This window comes from Sus scrofa, chromosome 3 (assembly GCF_000003025.6).
Source record: "Sus scrofa isolate TJ Tabasco breed Duroc chromosome 3, Sscrofa11.1, whole genome shotgun sequence".
Classification (NCBI taxonomy): Eukaryota; Metazoa; Chordata; class Mammalia; order Artiodactyla; family Suidae; genus Sus; species Sus scrofa.
The window spans coordinates 68,443,893-68,471,644 of NC_010445.4; the positions used below are offsets into that span (position 1 = coordinate 68,443,893).

Here is a 27,752-nt window from a genome sequence, read left to right on the forward strand (position 1 = left end):
TTAAATACAGAGAATATTAAAAGCAACAAGGAAAAAGCAAATAATAAACAACATATAAGGAAACTCCCACAGTACTATCAGCTGATTTTTCAGCAGAAACTCTTTACGCCTAAAGGGAATGGCATGATATACTTAAAGTGAGAAAAGGGAAAACCTACAACAAAGAATATTCAGAAAGATTTGCCTTCAAAAAATAAGAATGAGACATGGATGCCCAGTTACCACTTTGATTCAACATACTTGTCCTAGTCTAGTAAGAGAAGAAAAATACTAAAAGGTGTGAAGATTGGAAAGAAAGAAACAAAACTATCTTTATTTGAGACATATTTGATTGGCTACATTAATAACCAAAAGATTCTATGGAAAAATTTATTATAATTAATAAGGGTTTAACAAGGGGGCTGGATATAAGATGAAGATAGAAAAGTCAGTAGCATTTCTCTATAATTAGAAACAAATTCTTAGACTTCCACTTTTAAAAGAAATACCTTTCACAATAGTTTTTTGAAAGTAAAGTATTTAGGAGTTCCCATTGTTGCTCAGAGGTTTGCTAATCTGACCAGTATCCATGAGGAAGTGGGTTCGATCCCTGGTCTTGCTCAGTAGGTTAAGGATCTGGTGTTGCCAGGAGCTGTGGTGTAGGTCACAGGCACAGCTTGGCTCCTGCATTGCTGTGGCTGTGGTGTAGGCCAGCAGCTGCAGCTCTGATTTGACCCCTAGACTGGGAACTTCCATATGCCACAGGTACAGCCCTAAAAGGCAAAAAAACATAAATAAATTAATTTAAATTAATAAGAAGTATTTAGAAATACATTTTAAGAAAAGATTTATAGAATAGTTATGAGAAATGTTTAAAATTTAACTGATGCAGGAGCAGTTTCCTGGTTGCCGGTGGTTAAGGATCCAGCATAGCAACTGTGGCTCAGGTCACTTCTGTGGTGTGGATTTGATCCCTGGCCCAGGAACTTCTATATGCCACGGGCACAGCCAAAAAACACACAACTTAACTGATGCACCTTGAAGATATAATTAGTGGAATATGTTGATAGAAACATTCAACTTTATAAGGATTCATTTCTCTCCAAATTGATCTGTCAATGCAATTCCAATCAAAATACTATCAGAGTTTTTGATGAACTTGACAAACTGATCCTAATATATGTATTAGAGATAGTAAAGCCAAAGTTTTGCTTTGTCTGATATTAAGATTATTATAAGGCTATTCTAATTAAGAAAGTGTTGAATTGACACAGGGATAGACAAATTGTCCATTCTAGGACAGATGAAGGAACCCAGAAACAGTCAGCTACATTATGTAAGTGATATGTCACTGAGTTGGCATGGCAAAGCAGTGGGAAAAGAACGGATCTAATCATTAAATCATACTGGAACTGTTGTTATTCCACATAGGAAAAAATGCAATTTGATCCCTACTGCATGTCATTTACAATAATATATTTTAAATGGATTAAAGACCTGGAGTTCCCGTCTTGGCTCAGTGGTTAATGAATCCAACTGGGAACCATGGGGTTGTGGGTTCGATCCCTGGCCTTGCTAAGTGGGTTAAGCATCCGGCGTTGCCGTGAGCTGTGGTGTAGATTGCAGACACGGCTCAGATCCCACGTTGCTGTGGCTCTGGTGTAGGCCGGTGGCTACAGCTCTGATTGGACCCTAGCCTGGGAATCTCCATATGCCGCGGGAGCAGCCGAAGAAACGGCAAAAAGGACGAAAAACAAACAAACAAAAAGACTTAAATATGGGAATTTCTCACTGTGGCACAGGGGGTTAAATATCCCATGTTGTCTTTGTGGCAGTGTGGGTTTGATCCCTGGCCCAGCACAGTGGGTTAAGGAACTGGCATTGCTGCAGCTCTGGTATAAGTTGTAGCTGTGGCTCTGATTCAGTCCCTAGTTCAGGAACTTCCTTATGCCATGGGTGCAGCCAAAAAAAAAAAAAAAAAAAAAAGACTTAAATATGAAAGTTAAAACTTTAGAACTTTTACAATAAAATATAGGAGAAAATTTTATCACTAAATGTAGAGAGGAAAAGGAATAAAGTTTGCTAACCACAAAATTGAATGTTGATAAATGTAGGGCGTTCCCGTTGTGGTGCAATGGAAACAAATCCAACTAGTGTCCATGAGGATGTGGGTTTCATCCCTGGCCTTGCTCAGTGGGTCAAAGAAAGGATCTGGCGTTGCTGTGAACTGTGGTGTAGGTCACAAAGGAGGTTCGGATCCTGTGTTGCTCTGGCTGTGGCATAGGCTGGCAGCTGCAGCTCCGATTTGACCCCTAGCCTAGGAACTTCTGTATGCCATAGGTGCAGCCCTAAAAAGGGGAAAAAAAAAAAGTTGATAAGTGTAATTACTTCAAGATTAAGAATTTCTGTTCATCAAAAGACACAGTGAAGAAAGTGATGAAAAATCATAACTATATTTACAAGTCATATGACTAATAAGGAGTTGGTATCCAGAATAAGGAATGCCTAAAACTCAATTAAGAAAAAAAGACCACCTAGTTTTTAAATAAACAAAAGATCTGAACAGAATTTCATAGATGAGGACATCTTATGGTAAATAACCGTAAGAAAAATTCTCACCCTCATTAGTAATCAAGGAAGTTCAAATTAAAACAATGATATCCCATTTTATGCCCACTAGTTTGCAAAAAATTGTCTCACTATGGTGTTGACAGTGCAAAGCATGGAAACTCCTGTTTACTGACAGAAAGAATGCAGTTGGTTCACAATCTGTCATTTTGTTGCAAAGTAACATACACAATACCCTACAGCCCAACAGTTCCAGTCCTAGGAGAAAGTCTCCAGAAAAACTTTCACAAATATGCACTTGAAGACATGTACAAGAATGTGAATGTTGACCTTATTCAAAAAGCCTAAAATTAGATGGACTACTCAAATGTCCATTGAATGAGGTATGAATAAATATAACAAAATATATTCACAAAGTGGAATACCATAGAGTTATGAAAAAGAATGAACCACAGCTACAACCAACAATGTAATTGAATCTCTTCAACATTGAGAAAAAGCAGATAACCAAGGATATATACAATAAGATACCACTTTATAAAATCCAAGCAAAACTGAAATGATAGTGTTTGTTTAAAGTAATAAAACTAGTTTTAAAGGGAAATGAATGATTTTTTAAAATTCAGTGTATCAGGATTTTCCTTAGAGAAGATCAGGGCAAAGCATGTAGCGTTGATGATCCACATCTTAAGTTGAATAAAGGATTTGGCGTGTTCATTTTGCTGTTATGTTTCATAGCTTGCATATGCTGCATGTGTTCATTTGTATATAATAAAAATTTTATAATAGCTTTCCAAAGAATGGCCAAGTGATAAATATGCCAAAACTAAAACGACCTCTGTGATCAATGCACTTTGGCATCCAGAGGGCATCTGTCCAGGTTGACAGCGATCTGCACTCATTGGGTATGTTAGTCTTTCAGCCAGTTACAAATCATCCTAATGATGCTGTCAACTAGCCTCCATCTCTTAGCCTTGTACACAAGGATATCGGGTTCCCTTTCTAAGTGCTCACAAACCATCTGTTTAATATTTCCTCCAAGTCTTTGCCAGGGATCGATGTCAAGCTCTTTTGGAAAGGTATTTTATCCATATGTGTTCTCAGGAAACACCAAATGTTAACAACCCAAACATAGAAGATAAAGATTCATTGCTTCCTAAAGGATTCCAGAAAGAAAAAAAAAAAGCAAAAACAAAAAGCTTTTCTATGATTCTTGTCTCAGTGCAATTGTCAGACTCCACTTATTGATTTTTTTTCCCCTTTCAGTATTTTCAAAAATAGACCAGAAAACGCAGCTCTTGGTTGAGTTTGTCTTTGAAAACTGCATTAATGTCATTTCCCTGTGGCAGTAAGACTAAATTAGAACCACGATTTTGTTTACTACCTGAAGATTTTTAACAGAGAGCAACATTTATTTTATTAACAGAGACATGGCCTCAGAAAAATGATAACTCTTCCCTTTTTTGAAAATTGAATTAAAGAATTTTTCAGTGTTCAATAGAAAATCTAAAGTTATTTGAAAATTAGGTCTTCTGAATTTTTTCTTCACCTCTTTTGAGGAATAATTTGCATACTGTAAGTTGCATTCAAAGTGTACAATTCAATGAGTTTCGACAGTTGTATATACCCTCAGATCATCACCACCATCAAGACACAGAACCTTTCCATCAACCCTGAAAGATTCCTCCTGCCCCTTTACATGCCATCCCTCCCTCCATGCTTGGCATATACCACGATCTGCTTTTTGTCTGTAGATTGGTTTGCATTTTATATAAACAAGATCATATAAATGGTATATATTTCTTCTGCATCTGACTTTTTTCATTTAGATATTGAGATTCATGCATATTGTTTATATCAAGTCATTTTTAGTTTCTTTTTATTTCTGAGGAGTATTGTATGGTATGAATATGCCACATATTGTTTAACCATTCTTCTGTTAATAGATGTTTCAGTTTCCAGTTTTCCGCTGTCACATGACTAAAGTTGCTACAAGTATATGTACACAAATCTTTCTATAGACATAAGTTTTTATTTCTGGTGGTTCTTAAGTGTGTTTATGGTTAATCTTTTCCCATCCACTTACTTTCAACCCATTTGTGTCTTTCTACTTAAAGTGTATCTCTTATAGACAGCATATAACTGGGTCTTGGTTTTTATCCGCTATGCTAATCTCTGCTTTTTTTTTTTTTTTGATTGTATGCCCCATTAACATTTACCATAGTATTGATATTGTTGGATTTAGGTCTATCATTTTATTTTTTTTGTTTGTTTGTCCTCTCTGGTTTTTGTTCATCTTTCCCCTGCTTTCCTGCTTCCTTTGGATTATTAAACATTTCTAGAATGCTATTTTGTCTATTGTCCTTTAACTATATTTCCTTGCATTGTTTTTAGTGACTTCTCTAGGGATTACATTATACATTCTTAACTTTTCAAAATCTACTTAGACGGCAGGGGCCAATGGCACAATGGATAATTGCCTACAGATTAGAAGATTCAGGAGTTCCCGTCGTGGCTCAGTGGTTAACGAATCCAACTAGGAACCATGAGGTTGAGGGTTTGATCCCTGGCCTTGCTCAATGGGTTAACGATCCGGCGTTGCCGTGAGCTGTGGTGTAGGTTGCAGACGAGGCTCAGATCCCTTGTTGCTGTGGCTCTGGCATAGGCCGGTGGCTATAGCTCTGATTCGACCCCTAGCCTGGGAACCTCCATATGCCACAGGAGCGGCCCAAGAAATGGCAGAAAAGACAGAAACAAAAAAACGAAAACAAATTAGAAGATTCAAAGTCATAAGAGTCAATATTGTAAATCTCAAGATTATAATAATTCACATAAAATACGGAAATCTTGTAGGGATTAAAATATATATTTTAATTTGTTTATAGCCCACTTAGAATTAATGTAGTACCATATCATGTAAAATATACACTTTGGAACTATGTAGATCCATTAATCCTCCCCCCACACACACACACAGAACACATACACATTGTCTTTTTATTGTAGTTGTCATGTGTATTACATCTGCATTATAAACTTCACAAGGCAATATTATAAATTTTTGCTTTAAACAAACATTTGTATTTTAAAGAAACTAAGAGAAAAATAGTGTTTTATATTTACTACTTCCAGTGTTCTTCATTCATTTCTAAAGATCCAACTTTCCCTTGGCTATCATTTCCTTCAAGTCAGAGGACTCTAGTATTTCTTGTAGCATGGTTCTGGTAATGACAAATTTTCTTAACAGTTATTTATCTGAAAATGTATATTTCACTTACTTTTTGAAAAAAATTATCAGAGTTCCCATCATGGCTCAGTGGTTAACAAACCCAACTAGTACCCATGAGGTTGCAGGTTTGATCCCTGGCCCTGCTCAGTAGGTCAAGGATCTGGCATTGTCACGAGCTGTGGTTTAGGTCGCAGATACAGCTCGGATCCCGTGTTCCTGTGGCTGTGGTGTAGGCCGGCAGCTATAGCTTGGATTCAACCCCTAGCCTGGGAATCACCATATGCCATGAGTATGGCCCTAAAAAGCAAAAAAAAAAAAAAAAAAAAACTTGAGATATGTTGATTTACGATGTTATATTAATTTCAGCTATACAGCAAATATTTCATCCTTTAAGGGTGTTTTTCTTATATATAGACTTAGGGATTGACAAGAATTCTTTTTCCTTTCAGCACATTACAGATGTTGCTCCACTGCCTTCCATGGTTGTTCAGTAAAAGTCACAGTCCTTAAATCACTTTCCCCTTTATGTAAAGGATCCTTTTTGTGGCTGCTTTCAAGAATTTTCTCTTTACGTTGGTTTTTCAGCAGCTTTACAATGATGTGACTAGGCACAGATTTCTTGTTTGGGAGTTCACTGAGCTTCTTTAATCTGTAAATTTATATCCTTAACCTAATTTGGGAAAGCTTCTGCCTTTATTAAAATATTTTTTTCTGTCTCATTCCCTCTCTCCACTCCTCTGGGACGGCAATTCCCCACATGTTAAACCTTTTGAAACTCTTCCACAGTTCCCCCAACTCTCTATAGTTTTCTGTTTGTTTTATTTTGTCCAAACTTTTTTCTTTCTCTTCTTCAGATTAGATTATCGCTATTGATCTACCTTCAAATTCACTGACTCATCTCTGATTTCCATTTTGCTATTAAGCCCACATGGTGAAGTTTTTGTTCAGATGCTATAGTTTTCAGTTCTAAACTTTCCATTTGGTACTTTTTAATATTTTCTATTTCTCTGTTGATGCTTCCTATCTTTTCATTCATTATGGACATATTTTCCATTCCTTATTGAGCATGATTTTAATTATGCTCCTTTAAAGTCCTGGTCTAGGAGTTCCCTGGTGGTTCAGTGGGTTAAAGATCCAGCACTGTCACTGCTGTGGCACGGGTTTGATCTCTGCTCCTCCCCCCAAAAAAAGACCTTGTCTGATAACTCTAACATCTTTGTCATCGTGAGGTTTACAACTGTTGATTGTATTTTCCTCTGAAACTGGGACATATCTTCCGATTCTTTGTGTGCCAAAAATATTTGGATTGTATTTTGTGAATATTATGTTCTATAGACTCTTGAATCTGTTATATTATTTTGAAAAGTGTTTGTTTTAGCAGACAGTTAACTTTGTTAGACTCAAACTACATTTCATGGCCTGAAGTAGACCTCTCACTCAAATCTCAGCTCTGCTTTTTCCGATTTTTTTTTTTTTTTTTTTTTTTTTTTTTTTTTTGCTACACCAAGGCATGTGGAAGTTCACAGGCCAGAGATCAAAATCCACCACAGCAGTAACCAGAGCTACAGCAGCGACAATGCCAGGTCCTTAACCCACTGAGCCACCAGGGAACCCCCTATAAGATTATTTTTTCCAGTTCTGTTTTGTTTTGGGGGGGGTTGTCTTTTTGTCTTTTCCAGAGCCATACCCATGGCATATGGAGGTTCCCAGGCTAGGAGTCCAATCAGAGCTGTAGCCCCCAGCCTACACCACAGCCACAGCAACGCAGGATCCAAGCCGTGTCTGCAACCTACACCACAGCTCATGGCAACACTGGATCCTTAACCCACTGAGCAAGGCCAGGGATGGAACCTGAAACCTCATCATTCCTAGTCAGATTTGTTAACCACTGAGCCACAATGGGAACTCCCAGTTCTGTTTTTTAATCCTCAACTGTGAGCTGCTTTCAATTTATCCCACTTAGGGTCAGCTTAGGTGCCTGGATAGAGTTGTTTTGGTTTTTTGCTTGTTTGTTTGCTTTTTAGGGCCATACCTGTGGCATATGGAAGTTCCCACACTAGGGGTTGAATTGGAGCTGCAGCTGCCAGCAGACATCACAGCCACAGCAACGCAGGATCTGAGCTGTGTCTGCAACCTATGCCACAGCTCATGCAACACCGGATCCTTGACCCACTGAGCGAGTCCAGGGATCAAACTTGCATCCTCATGGATACTAGTTGGATTCTTGTCTGCTGCACCACAGTGGAACTCCTTTTAGTGGTACTTTTAAGTGTTACATTATATATACATACTTATCACAGTATACTGGCGTCAGTATTTTACCATTTTTAATGAGGTATCGAAAACTTAATTTCCTTTAAGTCCTTTGACCTTCCCCTCTTTATAATGTAAACCACCGAGCCACAACTTGAACTCCCTCAAAAATATTTTTAAGTGGTCCTCGGAATTCCCTGGTGGCCCAACAGGTTAAGGATTGGCATTGTCACTGTTGTGGCTCAGATTCAAACCCTGGCCTGGGAACCTCTGCATGCCACAGGTGTGGCCAAAAAAGTAAAAACATATTTATATAAAATATATGTCCTTAAACATATAAAAATATGCTAGACCTCACCCATAATTATAGAAATGAAAACTAAGACTATACAGACATTCCATTTCCCACCTTTAAATTGGCAAATGTTAAAAAATATGACAATGCCTTCTATTGGTGAGGCTACCTTTCCATTCATTGCGGGTAGAATGCACAATGGTACGCTTTTGGAGGGGAATTTAGCAGTTCTAACAAAACTACTTAGGCATTTTATTTTATTTTATTTTATTTTATTTTATTTATTTATTTATTTATTTTTGGCCACAGTGGGCTGCAGCTTGACCTGGGATCTCACTTCGGGCCACACGGGTGAAAGTGCCAAGTCCTAACCACTAGACCACCAGGGAACTCGCCTTATGCATTTGCTTTTGACTCACCACTCTCACTTCTAAGAACACAATACCATGAAGATACACCTCCAATAATATAAAAATGCATACAAATATACAGGATCACAAAGCTTGATATACAGTATAGTCTATCTAGATTTTTGTTGTTGTTGTTTAGGGTATGTTTTAGGACTTTCTTTAGTTCTGTGTCTTTTTTTTATTCTTTTTTTTTTTTTAGCATTTCCTTACTCTACCTAGCTTCCCAGTAAGTCTTAGATTCTTTCTTGGTTTCTCCTACTTTTGTTTTCACCTCGGAATAGATCTTTCTCTCAGCTCACTTGGGCATTAAGGAGGCAAAATTCCTCAGCCTAGTTCTCAGGGCCACAACAAATTTAATGCCTTCCTAGCCCTACTTCCTTCTTTTCCTAAATAACCGTTTCCCTGCTCTTCTCCTCGCCCACCACAGTGCCTACGAATACCAATCTGCTTTTCTAATTTGCGCTGCAATTTATCTTTTGTTTATAGCATATGTAAATTAGTTTGTGCAAAAAAAGACTTTTTTTTAAAAAAAGACGACTTTTAAAATACCTTCTAAGTCTAGTGTTTCCCAAGTCAAACTATGCTCTAGATTTTAGTATATCTCAATCTAGCAATGGACCCCTTTTGCATGTGGGTTGTATTTCTTTTTTTTTTTTTAGTAAAATGAAAATAGAGCTAATTGAGACCCAGAGACAATTTTTTTTTTTTTTTTTTTTTTTTTTTTGGTCCCCGTGGCATATGGAGGTTTCTAGGCTAGCTGTCTAATCAGAGCTGTAGCCGCCAGCCTATGCCACAACCACAGCAATGTGGGATCTGAGCCACATCTGCAACCTACACCACAGCTCACGGCAACGCCGGATCGTTAACCCATGAGCAAGGGCAGGGACCGAACCCGCAACCTCATGGTTCCTAGAGATTCCTTTCCGCTGCACCAAGATAGGAACTCCTAAAATATATTTTTTTTACAACTTGAGTCATATACTTTATTGAAGAGAAAAATGGCACCAAAAAAAGAGGAAGGAAAGAAACGGCACTGGCATTTAGTAACCAAAATGTTCTTGAGTGGACATCTGTCTGGGAGGCAGCTTTCTGATCTCTCAGCCCTTATATTTGACTTGATTGATGCTTCAAAGTCTGCAAAGTACTTTCAGGTGTCATCATTTTATACTCAAATGACCCCCTGAGCCCTAAATATTATCATCATTCCCACCTCACAGATGGAGAAATCGATCCTAGAGAGATAAGTGACTAGTCTCAAGTCACATAGAAGTGAGCAGCAGATTGGCTAGGATTAGTTTATTCCATGCTATGCAGCGTTCACTGAGCTCCTGTTTTATTCCAGACACTGTGCTAGTGCTGGGCGTGCAGAGGTGGATAGGATGCTACTTCTGGCATCCACAGGCATCCACACACCCTTCCCTAATCAGGACCCTCTTTACAGCACCTACAGGATCTCGGGTCTACATGGGCTGGCCAAGCAGGGCCAGCCAGGCATCTCAAAGCAGGATTGGATGGAAGAGAATATTGTCAGCTCCTTGTCATGGGATGTGGCTCCTGTGGCTCCAAATGTGTGGCCTCTTCCAAGGGAAGTCGAATCACAGGCTTCTGTCTCCTTAGAAACACACAGGCCTGAGAAAGCAATCCTGAACAGATTATTCTCCCAGCCAAGTAAATTGCTCTGGAAACTTCTTTCCTAATTCATCTGCTCACTAAGGGCTGAAATGTTACATTTAAAATCAGTTTAGGGGAGTTCCCGTCGTGGCGCAGTGGTTAACGAATCCGACTAGGAACCATGAGGTTGCAGGTTCGGTCCCTGCCCTTGCTCAGTGGGTTAATGATCCGGCGTTGCCGTGAGCTGTGGTGTAGGTTGCAGACGCGGCTCGGATCCCATGTTGCTGTGGCTCTGGCGTAGGCCAGTGGCTACAGCTCCAATTAGACCCCTAGCCTGGGAACCTCCATGTGCCTCGGGAGCTGCCCAAGAAATAGCAAAAAGACAAAAAAAGAAAAAAAAAATCAGTTTAGGATAAGAGTTCCCGTTGTGGCTCAGTGGTTAACAAATCCAACTAGGAACCATGAGGTTGCAGGTTCAATCCCTGGCCTTGCTCAGTGGGTTAAGGATCCATCGTTGCCGTAAGCTGTAGTGTAGGTTGCAGACGCGGCTTGGATCCCACGTTGCTGTGGCTGTGGTGTAGGGTGGCAGCTACAGCTCCGATTAGACCCCTAGCCTGGGAACCTCCATATGCCGAGGGTGCAGCCCTAGAAAAAGGCAAAAAAAAAAAAAAAAAGTCAGTTTAGGATATGTCTCAGAGCTAGCGATGCCCACAGGTCCCTAGTCTCTAACAATGTAAATCATCCATAGTGAATCATTAGTTTTTCATTCTTTGTCGTTGGATTTGGGTTTGGGTTTGGTTTGGGGGGTTTTTTTGGCATCACCCATGGCATATGGAATTTCCCAGGCCAGGAATCGAACCCACGCCACTGCAATGACAACGCCAGATCCTCAATCCATTGCACCACAAGAGAACTCCACTATTTCATTTTTCAGTTAAGAGTCAAGCCTTTTTTTTTTTTTTTAAAGCCCCTCATAGGCGGCACCAGCTTGACCATCCACCCTAGAACTCTAGTAGCTGACTAGGTCTAGAAGAGGCACATCCGCCACAAGCTGAGGGGTCTCTGCTCAGGTTCTGCTCAGTTCTGCTCATGGGACTCCCAGATTCTCCTCTTATCTTTCTTTTCCTTTCTTTTTTTTTTTTTTTTATTTCTTTTAGGACCACATCTGTGGCATATGGAAGTTCCCAGGCTGGTGGTTGAATCGGAGCCATAGCTGTCAGCCTATACCACAGCCACAGCGACACTGGATCCCAGCCACATCTACGACCTACACCACAGCCCACAGCAACGCCAGATCCTTAGCCCATTGAGTGAGTCCAGGAATCAAACCCTCATCCTCATGGGTACTAGTCAGGTTTGTTACCACTGAACCACAGCAGGAACTCCTCTCGTCTTTCCACCACTCCCCACTACTGCCGCCACAGAGCAAGGCAGCATGTGTGGGAGGCCTAGGCTGAGACATGGGCATCCCACACAAGCTGGTACTTCGGCACGTCTTCAAACAAATATATTTTTTTGGCTGCACCTGCAGCATATGAAAATTCCCAGGCCAGGGATTGAGCCTTTACCACAGCAGTGACCCAAGGCACTACAGTGACAATGTTGGGTCCTTAACCCTGTGTGCCACAAGAGAACTCCCAAAACAAATATTTTTAAAATACTAATTCAACAATTGTTTAGGAGCCAAGAGCTACAAAGAGAAAGAAAAAAGAAAGGAATACTGGCTCTGCTCTTCCCCAGCCTTGCATGCCTCCTGAAGCAGAGCCAAAGCCTTGCAATAATGGAACCTACCCATCTTAGAAATAGGTGTGGTGACTACCTGTCATTACCTGAGTGTGTTCCTTTGGGGATCTCATCCTTCACTCCAGCAGGTTACCTGCCAGTGCTCACTTCTCCCTTATTTCTGTTTCAGGCTTCTTGCTATTCCTTCAATACACCAAGGTCATTCTCATCTCAAGACCTTTGAACTTGCTGATTCCTCTATAAGGAACAATCTTCCCACAAATATTTTCATGACTCACTTCTTCACTTCGTTGAAGTCTCTGCTCAATTATCACCTTCTTAGAGTCTACTTCTTCCCTGGCCAGCCAAGATAAAAATACACACACACACACACACACACACACACACACACACACACACACATCCTGATTTTTCTTCATAGTTACCTATCATCCATAGCTGTCTTCCAGGTTTCTTTTTTTTCTTTTTATGGCCTTACCCGCAGTATATGGAAGTTCCCGGGCTAGGGGTCGAATCAGAGGTGCAGCTGCCAGCCTACATCACAGCCACAGCAATGCCAGATCCAAGCTGCATCTGTGACCTACACCACAGCTTGCAGCAAGCCAGATCCTTAATCCCCTGAACGAGGCCAGTAATCAAAAAACTTGAATCCTCACAGACACTATGTCAGGTTCTTAACCCACTAAGCCACAACAGGAACTCCTGTTTTCTGTTTTATTTGTTTGTCACCCATTCTCCCATTAGAATGGTAAGCCAAGAAAGCAGAGAATTTGTCTCTTTCATTGTTGACACTGAGCAGTGCCTAGCTCATTGAAGGCACTAAATAATTATTTGAATGACAAATGAATGAATAAATGAATGGAGTTCCCACTGTGGCCCAGTGGGTTAAGGGCCTGGCATTGTCTCTGCAATGGCTCGGGTCACTGCCAAGGTGAGGGTGCAATCCCCAGCCCCACTCAGTGAGTTAAGGATCCAGTGTTGCCAAAGCTGTGGCATAGGTCTCAGCTGCGGCTCAGATTCATTCCCTGGCCTGGGAACTTCCATATGCCTCAGGTGCAGCCCCCCCAAAAAAATGAATGAATAAGTGAATGAATGACAAAGAACAGTAAACTTTCTCTATCTCATTACACTTCTACTGAAGCTGTAACCCCTCTTGTAGAGAGGGACCTAGGAAGATGGTCGCCACTTGGTCAGTCCTGCCCTCTCTGAGGAGGACACACTGCCTTAACTCCCACTGCCCCTGCCACCTTGTTTCCAGGGGCTTCTCCTTTTTTCCAGGGTCCAATAGTTACCACCACAAATGAGGCAAATGAGCTCAGAAAGACAGGCTAGACTGTCTCCAACATTGTGAGTTGTTGGAGTCATTGACTTAAAAACAGTGGTTGAATGACTGTGCACAGTTGTTCCTGAGAAAACTTTGTCTGCTCTGATCACTTATCTTAGCTGTTAACATCCTGAAGGTACTCCTGTATTCAGAGCAGACAGTTCTGAGTGTAAACTGAACCAGGGAGGCTAAGATACCATGATTTTGGAGTTTCTGCAGCGGTTCTTGACATTTTGGGGGTCACCGAGCTCTTCTTAGAATCCGATAAAAGCTAAGTGCCTCCCTTCTCCAGCCTAGCAAAATATACTTGTACACCTACAGACAAAATTATCTACAATTTCAGGGGTTCCCAGAACCCCTGAAGTCCATCTGTGACACTCACAGACAGGTGACATGGTGGTCATTTAGAAAGAAATTTGTCTGGGACTTGCCGTTGTGGCTCAGTGGGTTAAGAATCCGACTAGGATCCGTGAGGATGTGGGTTCGATCCCTGGCCTTGCTCAGTGGGTTAAGGATCCGGCGTTTCCATGAGCTGTGGCTGTGGTGTAGGTTGGCAGCTGCAGCTCCAATTGGACCCCTAGCCTGGGAACTTCCATATGCCACAGGTGTGGCCCTAAAAAGACAAAAAAGAAAGAAGGAAAGAAAGGACAAAAGGAAGGAAGAGAAAGGAAAGGAAGGAGGGAAGGAAGGGAGGAAGGGAGGGAAAGGAAAGAAAGGAAGGAAGAAAGAAAGAGAAAGAAAACGAGAGGAAGGAAGGAAGAAAAGAAAAAAGAAGGAAGAGAGAGAGAGAAATTGATCTGGAGTTCCTGTGTGATTCAGTTGGTTAAGGACCCAACATTGTTACTGCAGTGGCTTGAGTTGCTCCTGTGACTCAGGGTTGATCCCTGGCGCAGGAACTTCCGTATGCCACAGGCACCGGGAGAGACAGACAGGTAGAGAGACAGAGGAAGGAAGGAAGGTAGGAAGTGAGAGAGGGAGGGAGGAGGTGGGGGAGGTAGAGAGGAAGGAAGGAAGAGGTCTGGCCTACAGGTCAAGACCTTTATGGGACCAGGGAGGATGTGTAAGACTGGCCAAGAGCACCATTTTCTTTTAGACTTTCTATGTCAAGAGAGAAATATAGCTATTATATTTCTATGTGTTATATTATATGTGTTAAAGTGTTAAATTCTCCCCTTTTCTTTTTTGGTCTTTTTATGTTTTCAAGGCTGCTCCCACAGCATATGGAGGTTCCCAGGCTGGGGGTCAAATTGGAGCTGTGGCCACCAGCCTACACCACAGCCACAGCAACTTGGGAATTGAGCCATGTCTGTGACCTACGTCGCAGCTCACTGCAACGGCAGATCCTTGACCCACTGAGCGAGGCCAGGGATAGAACCCACGTCCTCATGGTTCCTAGTGGGATTGGTTTCTGCTGCGCCACGACGGAAACTCCAAATTCTCCCATTTTAAACATATTCCAATTGTGTAACCCTGTTTCAGGGTTGACTTCTGAGAAGGATTGCTTAGGCATTACTTTATTTTCAATCATGCGGCTTTCTTAGTCTTTCCCATTACTGCGGCCCTTCCAGAAAAGCCTAAAAAAGAGCTCAATGGTGAATGTCACTGCTTGTGGCCACAAGGGGGCAGAGTAGGTCCAAAAACAGAATGGGAATGCTGGCTGCCCCTAAACTGCAATGGACCAAGCCCTTTCTCATTTGTCATAAACACCCAGACACTCAGAGCTGTGCCTTCACTCCCATAACCTTTCTCATTCATAACCTCAGTGTGACCAGTCTCACTGACTGCCCTGCTCACCAGTCAGCATGGAAGCTCTTCTTCAACCCCCGAGGAGTGAGAAGTCTCCTCCCCATGCCTCAGGTCTGGCACATTTAGTTAAATTTGTGAGGAACACAGTACGGAGTTGGTATTATGCATGTTGTGATAGGAAGAAAGTCACCAAGACAAGTGATGGGGGGGAAAAAAAGAGTTTGAAAAAAGGAAAGCACATTCTTTTCTTACAATAGCAAATCACTTTGTTGACGAGAGAAAAGGAAGAAAATACCATTTTTTGTTGGGCCTACTGATTACACAGGTATCATCTTACTTTTTTTGCTTTTTTCTTTTCTTTTTTTTTTTTTTTTTTTTTTTTTTTTTTTTTGCTTTTTAGGGCCACAGCCATGGCATATGGAAGTTCCCAGGCTAGGGATCAAAGCAGAGCTACAGTTGCCAGCCTACACCACAGCTACAGCAACATGGGATCTGAGCCAGGTCTGCCACCTACACCACAGTTCTCGGCAACACTGGATCCTTAACCCACTGAGCGAGACCAGGGATCAAAGCCCCATCCTCATGGATCCTAGTCGGGTTCGTTAACCACTGAGCTGCAAAGAAAACTCCTAACTTCTTATGCCTCCTATAACTATGAAATATTTTATACTATCCCCACTTTTCCCAAAGTCACATAGCTAACAGCTTTCAAGCTGCGATTCAAACCCTGGGTCTTTCTGCTATATTCCACCACCTTTCATAAACTAAGGAAAAGAAAACCCTTTAGAAGAAACAAAGTAACAAGTAAATTAATATTGCCCAAATGGAGCCCACAGATATCCAGGGGGTGCTGGTTACAGCCAAATAGGATATAAATAAATAAGCATAACTTCCTGGACAAAGTTAGTTCTGAGTTGAATTCTGGAGGAGGTGCAGGCCGTAGATTGACAAGAGTAATAAAAGCATTAAGGAAGGAAGGAAGTCACGTGGCAAGGAGACCAACTTAGTTGAAACAGAAGAGTTTCAGGAAAAAGCAATGAGAGCTGAGGAGGAGGGAGCAGTTGTTAAACTCAGCAGGCATTTGCTAAGCCTCAGCTCTGCACAAGCTACTGAGCGGGGGGCTGGGGATGTAGCGTCTCAGCAGGAAGAGAAGAGGAGGGTGTCTGAGCCATCACAGAATACAGGAAGAATGGGGGTATCTGAGGAATAATGAATAGTAACAAGTGGTACAGGATGAGTAAAGGGAGTAAAGAAGCTGACAGCAGGAAGGCACTATGTGCTCTTTAGCAAAGGAAGGATCTGAAGAAACCATGCTTTAGAAACATTAGCTGGTAGTAAGAAGTACCAGAGAGGAAGGGATGGAGTTTGATGAAATAGCTGAGACGCTACTGCCGTGATCCAGGCACAAGGAAATGAATGCCTGGACCAGTGACAGAGAAAATGGAAAAGAAGTTCTCCCTTCAAAGTGTTCCAGTTTAGGAGTTCCTATCGTGGCCCAGCGGAAACGAATCCGACTAGGACCCATGAGGTTGCGGGTTCCATCCCTGGCCTCACTCAGTGGGTTAAGGATCCGGTGTTGCCATGAGCTGTGGGGTAGACGGAAGATGCGGCTCAGATCTGGCACTGCTGTGGCTGTGGTGTAGGCTGGCAGCTGTAGCAGCTCCGACTCGACCCCTAGTCTGGGAACCTCAATATGCTGCGGGTGAAGCCCTAAAAAACAAACAAACAAAAAAAAAAAAGTGTTTCAGTTTACACACTAGTCTTTAGCTTGGGTAATGTGACTGTCCTTGAGAAGGTCCCTGCAAAAACAGATGACTCAAATCTGAAGCACAACACCTCTACGGCGATTGCTTGAGAACTTTTGCAAAGGAAGGAGCTCTGCTCCATGGCTCTCCCAAGAACCTGTAGATTAAGAAGTTGGAAAGAACACTATATACAAAAATAAACTCCAAATGGATTAAAGACTTAAGTGTAAGACCCGAAACCATAAAACTTCTAGGAGAAAAACATAGTGCGCTCTTTGACATCAGTTTTAGCAATATTTTTTTTGAATAGGTCTCCTCAGTCAAGGGAAGCAAAAGCAAAAATAAACAAATGAAACTACATCAAACTGAAAAGCTTTTGCACAGTGAAGGAAACTGTCAAAATGAAAAGGCAGGCTACTGAACAGGAGAAGATATTTGCAAGTGATTTTCAGACGATATATCTGAAAGGGGGGTAATATCCAAAATAGCCAAAGGACCTATACAAGGACCTATATTAAAAAAATAAAAAAAAGAAACCATTAAAAATAGGCAGAGGGCCTAAATAGACGTTTTTCCGAAGAAACATACAAAGAGTCAACATATGAAAAGAGGCTCTCATCTTTAACATCACTGATCATCTGGGAAATGCGAATCAAAACCACGATCACTTCACACCTGTCAGAAAGGCTACTATCAAAAGGACCACTCATAAGTGTCAGCAAGGATGTGGAGAAAAGGAAACCCTTGGGCTCTGTTGCTGGGATGTAAATTGCTGCAGCCACAATGGAGAACAATATGGAAGTTCCTCAAAAAAATTAAAAATTAGAGCTATCACATGATCTAGCAACTCTATTCCTGGGTGTTTGTTCGAAGAAGACAAAAACACTGCTTTAAAAAGATAGGCACAACGTTGTAAATCAACTATGCTTTAATAAAAATTTTTCTAAATTAAAAAATAAAAATATATGCACCCCTGTGTTCATTGTAGCATTATTTACAGCCGTCAATATATGGAAGAAACCTAAGTGCCCATTAACAGATGAATAGATAAAAAAGAGGTGGGGTGTGTGTGAGTGTGTGTGTATACATGCACGTACATACATAGATATATATACAACAATATATGTGTGTATATGTATATATATACACAACAGAATATTACTCAGCCATACAGGAAAAAAGAATGAAATATTGCCATTTGCAACTACATGCCTGGACCTAGAGGGTCCAAGGGAAATAAGTCAAAGACAAATACTCTCAGAGTTCACTTATATGTGGAATCTGAAAAACCAAACAGATGACCAAACATAACTAAGCAGAAACAGAATCACAGATACAGGGAACAAACAGGTGGTTGTCAAAGGCAGGGGGAGGAGGGAGAGCAGAGAAGTAGGTGAGGGAGGGTCAGAAATACAAACTTTCAGTTGTAAAATACCTGAGTCGCGGGGATGCAGTGACTGCAGGGAAGGCAGTCCATGGTTATGTAATCTCTTTGTATGGTAGCAGAGGGTCACTAGACTTGTCATGATGTTCATTTTGAGATGTGCGGAAACACCAAATCACTGCATTGTGTCCCAGAAACTAACATGGTGTGGAAGGTCATTTATACTTCAAAAACAAACAAACTCGGAGTTCCCATCGTGGCTCAGGGGAAACAAATCTGACTAGTATCCATGAGGACACAGGTTCAATCCCTGGCCTCACTCAGTGGGTTAAGGATCCGTCATTGCCATGAGCTCTGTGTAGATTACAGATGCAGCTTGGATCTGGCATTATTGCTGTGGCTGTGGTGTAGGCCAGAGGCTACTGCTTTCAAATCGACCCCTAGCCTCCTTTCTTAAGGTGACCTTTTTTCATTGACCTCATCACTCTATTGATTTTATCCTTTAACTATCAGAGGAAACCCCTATTTTTATTTTTTTATTTCCAGGTTCTTTTCTTTTCCTTTTGTTTTTGCATCTTTGGGCCACACCAGCACCATATGGAGGTTCCCAGGCTAGGGGTCAAATCGGAGCTACAGCTGCTGGCCTACACCGCAATGCAGGATCCAAGCCGTGTCTGCCACCTACACTACAGCTCACCTACAAGGAATGTTTATTTGACAGTGACTTCATATTTATCACTGTAGTACCCGAAAACATAGGCAGATGAGAGTTTAAGGAGAAATGCTTAGGGATAATGTTGCTTGAGTTTCCATTGTAGCGCAGCTGAAACGAATCCGACTAGTATCCATGAGGATAAGGGTTCGATCCCTGGCCTCATTCAGTGGGTCAGGGATCTGGTGTTGCCGGGATCTGTGGTGCAGGTCACAAATGCAGCTCAGATGCCAAATTGCTGTGGCTGTGGCATAGGCCAGCAGCAGTAGCTCCAATTCAACCCCTAGCCATATGCACGGGTATGGTACTAAAAAGAAAAAAAAAAAAAGAACGATGTTTCTTGGTATTCCCTTGTGGCACAGTGGGTTAAGGATCCGGTGTTGTCACTGCTATGGTTTGGGTCACTGCTGTGACTCAGGTTCAGGTTCAGTCCCTGGCCAGGTAACTTCCATATGCTATGGGTCCAGCCAAAAAAATAAAAAGAATCATGTTGCTTTATAAAACCCTTAAGAGGAATTCCCCTGGCGGCGCAGTGGTTAACGAATCCGACTAGGAACCATGAGGTTGCGGGTTCGGTCCCTGCCCTTGCTCAGTGGGTTAACGATCCGGCATTGCCGTGAGCTGTGGTGTAGGTTGCAGACGCGGCTCGGATCCCGAGTTGCTGTGGCTCTGGCGTAGGCCGGTGGCTACAGCTCCGATTGGACCCCTAGCCTGGGAACCTCCATATGCCGCGGGAGCGGCCCAAGAAATAGCAACAACAACAACAACAAAAAGACAAAAAAAAAAAAAAAAAAAAACCTTTAAGAGCAAAAATTATCATATATCTTTGTGTGGTATTTCATCTTCTGTGTAATACAAAATTAATATTACTGCTTGATGGAATGAATAAAATAACTATTTAGCTAATGAATCCTAACTATTCACAGAAGGTGACAGAGTTGCTGTTTTTTTTTATGTGTGTGTGTGTGTGTGTGTGTGTGTGTGTGTGTTTTAGGGAAAGCAAGTTTATTTAGAGAAATACACATTCCATATGCAGAATGCAGTCCGTCTTTGAAGGCGAGAGGGGCCAATGGTAGAATTTCAATCGGAATCTCAATTTCAAAGAGAAATGCATTCAGTGCCCCTTTGCAGCCACAGAAGAAGTTGTTAAATATGACGTGAAGTCATCTAAGTCTCACCATACTTTCCCTGTGTGGGTGCCAACACGTTGGACTGAAGCCCTTTGTTCCTGTGGAGAGTCCGCCACCTCTGCCGACTTGTCCTCAGGAATGTCGTTCTAGAAATAAACCAGCTTTCTCCCTGGGGTCTCTGAGTCATACATAGAAGTTAATTCATTGGAGCAACGGGCTTTTCTTAGGCCCTTTGTAAAAGTATTTCAGGGAGTCCCTCATGGGGAGGCAGAAAAAAAAAAAAAGTCGGGTTCCTCTTCAGTTTCTTTCCAGCTCTTGTCTCATTTCCTCTCTTGGTGCTTCCTCCACTACCTTATATTTGGCTTTTACTGACAAACTTGAACCCCAGACCCAGACCCCAATTCCTGAGTTAGTGTTGCCTGAAGAAGGAAGTAGACCAGCAAAGTCTCATTTCCCCACCTACCTAGTTCCGTTCCTTCCGATTTGGAGTCAGATCCACTTCCCCAGACCATACTTGTCTTCTTGGCCGCTAATCACACTTGTGAGATATAGTATGTCCATGGCAAACTTGTATAATCTGTGTCAGAGGTGGAGCTCAGGAATTCATCTTTTTTTTTTCTTTTAGTCTTTTTAAAATTTATTTTTGGAGTTCCCATCGTGACGCAGTGGTTAACGAATCTGACTAGGAACCATGAGGTTGCAGGTTCAATCCCTGGCCTTGCTCAGTGGGTTAAGGATCTGGCATTGCCGTGAGCTGTGGTGTAGGTGGGAGATGTGGCTTGGATCCCGCAATGCTGTGGCTGTGGCATAGGCTGGCAGCTACAGCTCAGATTCAACCCCTAGCCTAGGAACCTCCATACACCGCAGGTGTGGCCCTAGAAAAGGCAAAAAGACAAAAAAAAGAAAAAAGAAGGAAAGAAAGAAAGAGAAAAGAGCTCTAAAATTTATTTTTTATGACAGACGGAATAAATGAATACATTTTTCACTATGAAATGACAGCATAAACTTGAAGTCCCCCTTGTTACTAAATATTTAACTTGTATTGCCCTGTTAGTTTTTGGCTGTTTTCATATTCGAGGATGTTTCTGAAGTACAAGAAATACATAAATACAATAAAATTCAAACACTGTAGGAGTATGAATAGTAAAAATGGGGTATATCTCAGAACTCCATCCCATTTCCACTCCTGCCCACTATTAACAGTTTGATGGTAGCCTTGCAGAGACTTGTAAAAGGCATTTCCATACATATGTGTGTACTGAGGCTAACAGTCTTGTTTATCTATAAATGGGTTTAAACCATACATCTGTTCTAGAACTTTCTTTATTCACTTACTACCTCCTAGCTTTCCATGTCAGTACACTTAGCTCTACTTTGTTTGTTAGTAGCTGCAAAATACTCTGTAGTCTGTGCCACAGTTTATTTAAACATTCCCCTGTAGATGGGCATGGAATTGCTTCCTGTTTGGGGTTTTGAATATTTGTTATCCCAACAATGCTAAACTGAACATCTTTGCATATTATCCAAGAATATCTCTAGGCTATCTACCTAGAGGTAGAATTTATGGGTCTATTTAAAATTTGGTATTTTTCAAAATTTGCAATTAAATAATTAAACACTTGAACCACTGTTTCCCTTTCTTCTGCAGAGAGTGCTATCCTGGGAACTGACATTGACCTTCAGACTATAGACAATGATATTGTCAGCATGGAGATTTTCTTCAAAGCCTGGCTGCAAAACAGTGGAACAGACCGAGAACACGTCCACCTTCTTCTTCCTTCGCGGAGTTTCAGCAACATTTCCAGAGCCAGAGATAATCCAAGTACACATCCCCCAAAGACATAGTATATAGACTGTGATTATCCTAGTCTAGGATTAGGACTCTAGACTGGTAAATCATCAGAATACAGAGTAGCTGAGGTTTAGGATCAGAGGAGGATCGGATGAGGCTGTTCAGTGTTAAGTAGGAGGAGTAAGAAAAGAATTTCTAAAAAATAACCACAGTTGGAAAACTGAACCTAATTGAGCCCAGACAGCATGGTTAGCCCAGTTAGTTTCAGCCTGAAGACACACCCTTAAATAATAAGACATCAGCTACACTCCATAAGAACACAATGAATCATATATTTCTCAAGTTTTCCTTTTTGATGTGGCAGATGTTACTGACCTTATACTTTGAGGTAAGCTGGTACTTTAACAATAGCAATAGGGTCTGTGAGGAGAGGAAAAGACTCACAATTAAATAAAGATTAAATAGAAGTCTTCTTGATTGGAGATACCAAATTGAAAGGAACTAAAGCAGCTACAGAGAAAGCCCCAGGGCGGGGATAAAGAGTGGCCCTAGACCATGTTCACAAAGTATGTTTAGGAGGTTGTGGGAACCACGAGGTCAATCTGGCATCCCAGGCGTTCCAGCAAGGTCCTGGATATTGTTCTGGCTGGCAGCGATACCTAATTCAGGTCCCACTGGATTGTAGGGATACAGCCATTTCTAGTCTCCATCCCCTTTGAAGGTTGGCTTGGGACCTGGAAGGCAGGGCCTGCAAATGGACCCATCAGTTGTCAGCCACAGCTCCAAAGGGAAGAGGCTAAATTGCATCTTCTCCTTTAGGGGTGGGAGCTTAATGAGGAATATGGGTACAGACTTCCACCCCCAAAGGGAAAGACACATCTCAGTCCTTTCTTTCTGAGGATAGCAGTCAGGTTCTTTTTTTTTTTTTTTTTTTTTTTTTTTGCCTTTTTTTAGGGTCGCACTCACAGCATATGGAAATTCCCAGGCTAGGAGTCAAATCAAAGCTCCAGCTGCCAGCCACAGCCACAGCCTCCGTAACTTACGTCCAAGCCACGTCAGCAACCTACACCACAGCTCACGGCAACACCAGATCTCCAACCCACTGAGTGAGGCCAGGGATCAAACCCTTATCCTCATGGATACTAGTCGTATTCATTTCCACTGCATCACAATGGGAACTCCCAGCATTCGGGTTCTTAACCTCCCTACCCCTCCCACACCTCAGTCTAGGGCCTGAGATGCTTTAACAACTTACCTTGATTTCACTGTCTTTCTTTGGTGTGAAAATTCTTCTTCCTAGGACCTCCTTTCCACCCTTTGTCCAAGGTTAATAGTACCAATGGCTCTGGGTCCCATCCTCTGGAATTTACTTCTTGTCTATTTCCCCCCAAGCACTGTGTTAACTCCTTTCCTTGCATTATCCCGTTTCATCTTCATACCAACAACATGATGTAAGTACTGTTTCCATATATCATTGAGTCTAAGATGCAGTCAATTATAAGAGAACACCATTATTTTATGTACCTAAGAGAAAAACTGTGCCTATTAAATGTGACACAGTGCTTTTTTACCATTAGAAGTATTATTTTATTCTTACTGAGAGAGTTCTTTTAGGTTAGAATAGTGAATAAGGGTTAAGAGTGTCTGCCTGGTCAATGTTAACTATAAGACACATGTAGAGATGGTAGTAAGTGGGAAAAAATGTATCTTAAAATCAGTAACTATAATATTACCTTTTTTTGACAAACGAGAAAACAGAGACTTAGAGAAATTTAACATTTCCTCCAGGGCTGCACAGAAAATTAATAGCCAAGCCAGAATTTGAAGTGAGGCAACTCCATGGCCTATTATTAACCCTTAGGATTAGAAATCTATATTTTGGGAGTTCCCGTCATGGCTCAGTGGAAACAAATCTGACTAGCATCCACGAGATCCCTGGCCTCACTCAGTGGGTTAAGGATCTGGCATTGCCGTGAGCCGTGGTGTAGGTCACAGACATGGATCTGATCCCGCATTGCTGTGGTTGTGGCAGAGGCCAGCGGCTACAGCTCCGAATGGATCCCTAGCCTGGGAACCTCCACATGCCACGGGTGCAGCCCTAGAAAGACAAAACAAACAAAAAAAGAAATCCATATTTTGTACATATGACTTCTTCTCAGCCCAGAGAACAACTCATCAAACTTGGGTCTATGGCCTCCAGAGCCTAGGACCTTACTCGCTATGCAACCTGACTCATGCTGGGCAATTGTGAGCCACAGGGCTGTCTTGTGCTGGGCACTGCTTTCATTAGCAGGGCTGGGGCCATCCAAAGCCAGGAACTCCTGCAAACCGCCTTTTTTTCTACTATTGCATGGCATTCGTCCATGGTTGCTTTGAGAATTTCTCTACTTTGCCCTCTGTTTTTCCATGGCTTTCAGCACCAGGGTCAGAGCCAGAATGCTTATCTCCATTTGCAATCTTTTTTTTGGAAATCCACAGGTCTTCGGGGTAGGTAGTAAAACTTAGATCCTCTTTGGCCGAGGAGGTCACTAGAATCCAGATGCTCAGGCACAACTGGAATGAGGTCCAAAGAAAGCAGGCCTCCTCTGGAGTGGGTGTGACCCACACAAGGGTTTATACAAGCACAATAAAGACCATATTATAATTATCCACTGTTTTAAAAACTGATGCAGGAGTTCCCATTATGGCTCAGTGAATTAAAAATGCAACTAGTATCCATGAGGATGTGGTTCAATCCCTGGCCTCATTCAGTGGGTTCAGGATCCGAGGTTGCCACAAGCTGTGGTGTAGGTCACAGATACGGCTTGGATCTGGTGTTGCTTCAGGTGCTGCCTTCAAAAAACAAACCAAAAACCCCTAGTATCAGCTCCATCCCCAGACACCTCAGTTTTACTGGTATGAGGTAGGGACCAGATATCGGTACCTTTTAGAAGTGCACTAGGTGATTCTTAGGACAACCAGAGTTGAGATCCTCAGGCAGATGAGCACAGCTGTCTAGTCCTGAAGCCTAGGGACCCAACAGTGGAGGAGTCAGACACAGAGGAAATGAGGAGGCTGGAGTCCTAGGCAAAGTTCCTTCTGACTTCCTGGACTCCAGGACATGCATGGCCAACAGCTCTCTCACCCAGAATTGATGTCTATGCTGGGCCCAGAAGAGCTGGCCAGATCTGACATCTATTCTAGCATCCTATTTTTTTCTACGTTATTTCTACTTTAGTTTTTATCTCATGTTGCAGTTACTACAGTCATTTCATAAATCACTAACATCAACTACTCACCTTCTTACAAGTACACAAACATGCATATATGCATAGTTTGTTAACAGTGATGCTTGAAAAAAATGCACAACCTAAAAGTTGAGAGTTTTTTGTTTTGTTTTGTTTTGTTTTGTCTTTTTAGGGCCATGCCCATGGAATATGGAGGTTCCCAGGCTAGGGGTCAAATCAAAGTTCCAGCTGCCAGCCACAGACACAGCAACGAGGGATTCAAGCCAAGTCTGTGACCTACACCACAGCTCATGGCAACGCTGGATCCTTAACCTGCTGAGCAAGGCCCAGGGATCGAACCACACATCCTCATGGATACTTGTTGGGTTCGTTAACCACTGAGCCATGATGGGAACTCCAAGAGTTATGTTTTTTTTTGGTGGACAAAACTGAGGACTTAAGCAAGGGACTCAGCCTCTCAGATAGCTATAAGGGACTGCTCCAAAGAAGTAAGGAAGGAGCCAGGGTATATAGGAGTTTTTGCAATAAAGACCAGGTAGTTGGAGCATCAAAAGATTACTGTTGGAGTTCCCATTGTGGCACAGTGGGTTGATGATCTGGCTTATCTCTATGTCATTGCTGGTTCGATCCCTGGGCCCAGCGCAATGGGTTAAAGATCCAGCATTGCCACAGCTGAAGCTCAGATTCGATCCCTGGCCTTGAAACTTCCACATGCTGCGAGTGCAGCTGAAAAGGAAAGGAAAAAAAAAAAAAAAGAAAGAAAGAAAGAAAGATCACTACTATTTAAAGAAAACCAGACATCTCAAGGAATTTAGCACTTTTCTTTGTATAGGAAGATGCAGGAGTCTGGGCTCACTGAAATCATTCCTTTGATATGCACCTCAGCTATCTGGGGCCATTTTTCTGCTTTTATCCACCCTGGAAACGCCTCAGGGTCCACAATTAGGGGGTGACTGCAGTGGCTGGGCAAGCAGCCCTTTGTCTCCATCCTGAGTTCCCTCAGGCCCACCATGTAGGTGTCTGTAGTGGCTTGATGGCTGCAACATCTTTTGTTTACTGATATGGCAGGCCACATTTTTTTTATTGACAGTCCCTCCCTTTCAGACCTGATATACATTTTATTGAAAATCTTTGTAATATCAAGAATTCAAATCTAGTGCAACAGAGCATTGTACCCTGTGGCATGTGAACATACCTACTGGAGCAGAAGCTTAACACAAAAGAGTATAAAACTTCTATGGGAGTTCCGGTCGTGGCTCAGCAGTTCACGAACCAAACTAGGAACCATGAGGTTTCGGGTTCGATCCCTGGCCTCACTCAGTGGGTTAAGGACCCTGTGTTTCTGTGGCTGTGGTGTAGGCCAGCGGCTACAGTTCCAATTTGACCCCTAGCCTGGGAACCTCCATATGCTGTGGGTGTGGCTCTAGAAAGAGAAAAAAAAAAAAAAAAAAAAACCTCCATGAATAACCCATCCATAGTTGAAGCCCCCTCAGAACTGGTGTCTAGTGCCACAGTGATGCTCCAAGGCCCAGAAGGTTCTATTCATTTAGGGAATTAAGAAGTAAACTATTTCAGGAACTTATTCCTCCCCCTTCCCCTTCCTTCCCTCTTCCTCCCCCTTCCCCCGTCCCCAGAAGAACCCTCAGAGAAGCAGCAGCTGTCAGCTGACTGCCTAACTTCTGCTTTCCTGCTCTTCCTTCATCCGACCTGCCATCTTGCCAAAACTTAGCCATAGGGAAGCAGCAGGGGCAGGCTTTCCTTCTGTGATTGCCAAAGGCCCTGCGTATCGCACTGTTAGCTGCCTCCTCCACAGGGGAGACATGTTCCTCTCAGCTTCCATCGCAAGCCGGATCTCTCACTCTGAGGCAACCGCTCAGCCAGCCCAGCAGTAAAACAAGAAAAAAAATCATGTCAGACCCAGAAAATAAGTTGCCAGTTTGTGTGGAGCCATGCCGTCGCCGGCCTGCTCTGCTTTCCCAAACCCATCGCTGTTTCCTCTTGCTACCCCCTGCCTCCTCCCAGCTCTGCCTCTCCCGGTGGAGGTGGAAGGGGTGGCAGATGTTCTCTCTGAACCACATAGCCTGAGGTAGCTGGTGACGAACCCCACCCCCATGCTGTGTTTTTATCGTAGTGTGCCTGAAATGCGATCTCCAAGAGCGACTTCTCAGCCCGTCCCTACTCCCTGGCACAGCTGATGGCTGCTCGAGAATGGATGACCCCAAAGGAGACTTCAGCACACTCTACCAGATGGTTTCCCAGCCATCAGCCTGTCATTACCCAGTCATCAAGCTCCGGGTGATCAAGTATGGTCCAAGAGAACCTCCCCAGCCCATGCAAACACGTATTCCTATTGGTTCCACAGACCAGAGGTAGAGAGCAGCCCCAAGGGTCAGGCAGCGGGCAGTTAGTTCCAAAGCAACAACCACAAGTATGGGAATGATAGACCACAGCAGCACCGGATCTGAGCCACGTCTGTGACCTACACCACTGCTCACGGCAACACCAGATCCTTAATCCACTGAGCAAGGCCAGGGATCAAACCTGCATCCTCATAGATGCTAGTCAGAGTCATTAACCACTGAGCCACGACAGGAACTCTGAATG

At 42.5% G+C, this 27,752-nt stretch overlaps 1 protein-coding gene across 2 annotated transcripts in view; it reads left to right on the forward strand.

Annotated features, from left to right (window-relative positions):
• M1AP (meiosis 1 associated protein) overlaps positions 1-27,752 on the forward strand; it is an 82,699-nt gene that overhangs the window by 31,925 nt on the left and 23,022 nt on the right. For both annotated transcript variants that reach the window (XM_003125014.5, XM_005662438.2), the window contains exons 5-6: positions 21,778-21,951; positions 27,280-27,451. In XM_003125014.5, coding sequence (XP_003125062.3) covers positions 21,778-21,951; positions 27,280-27,451 — 346 coding nt within the window. The remainder of the gene's footprint in view (positions 1-21,777; positions 21,952-27,279; positions 27,452-27,752) is intronic.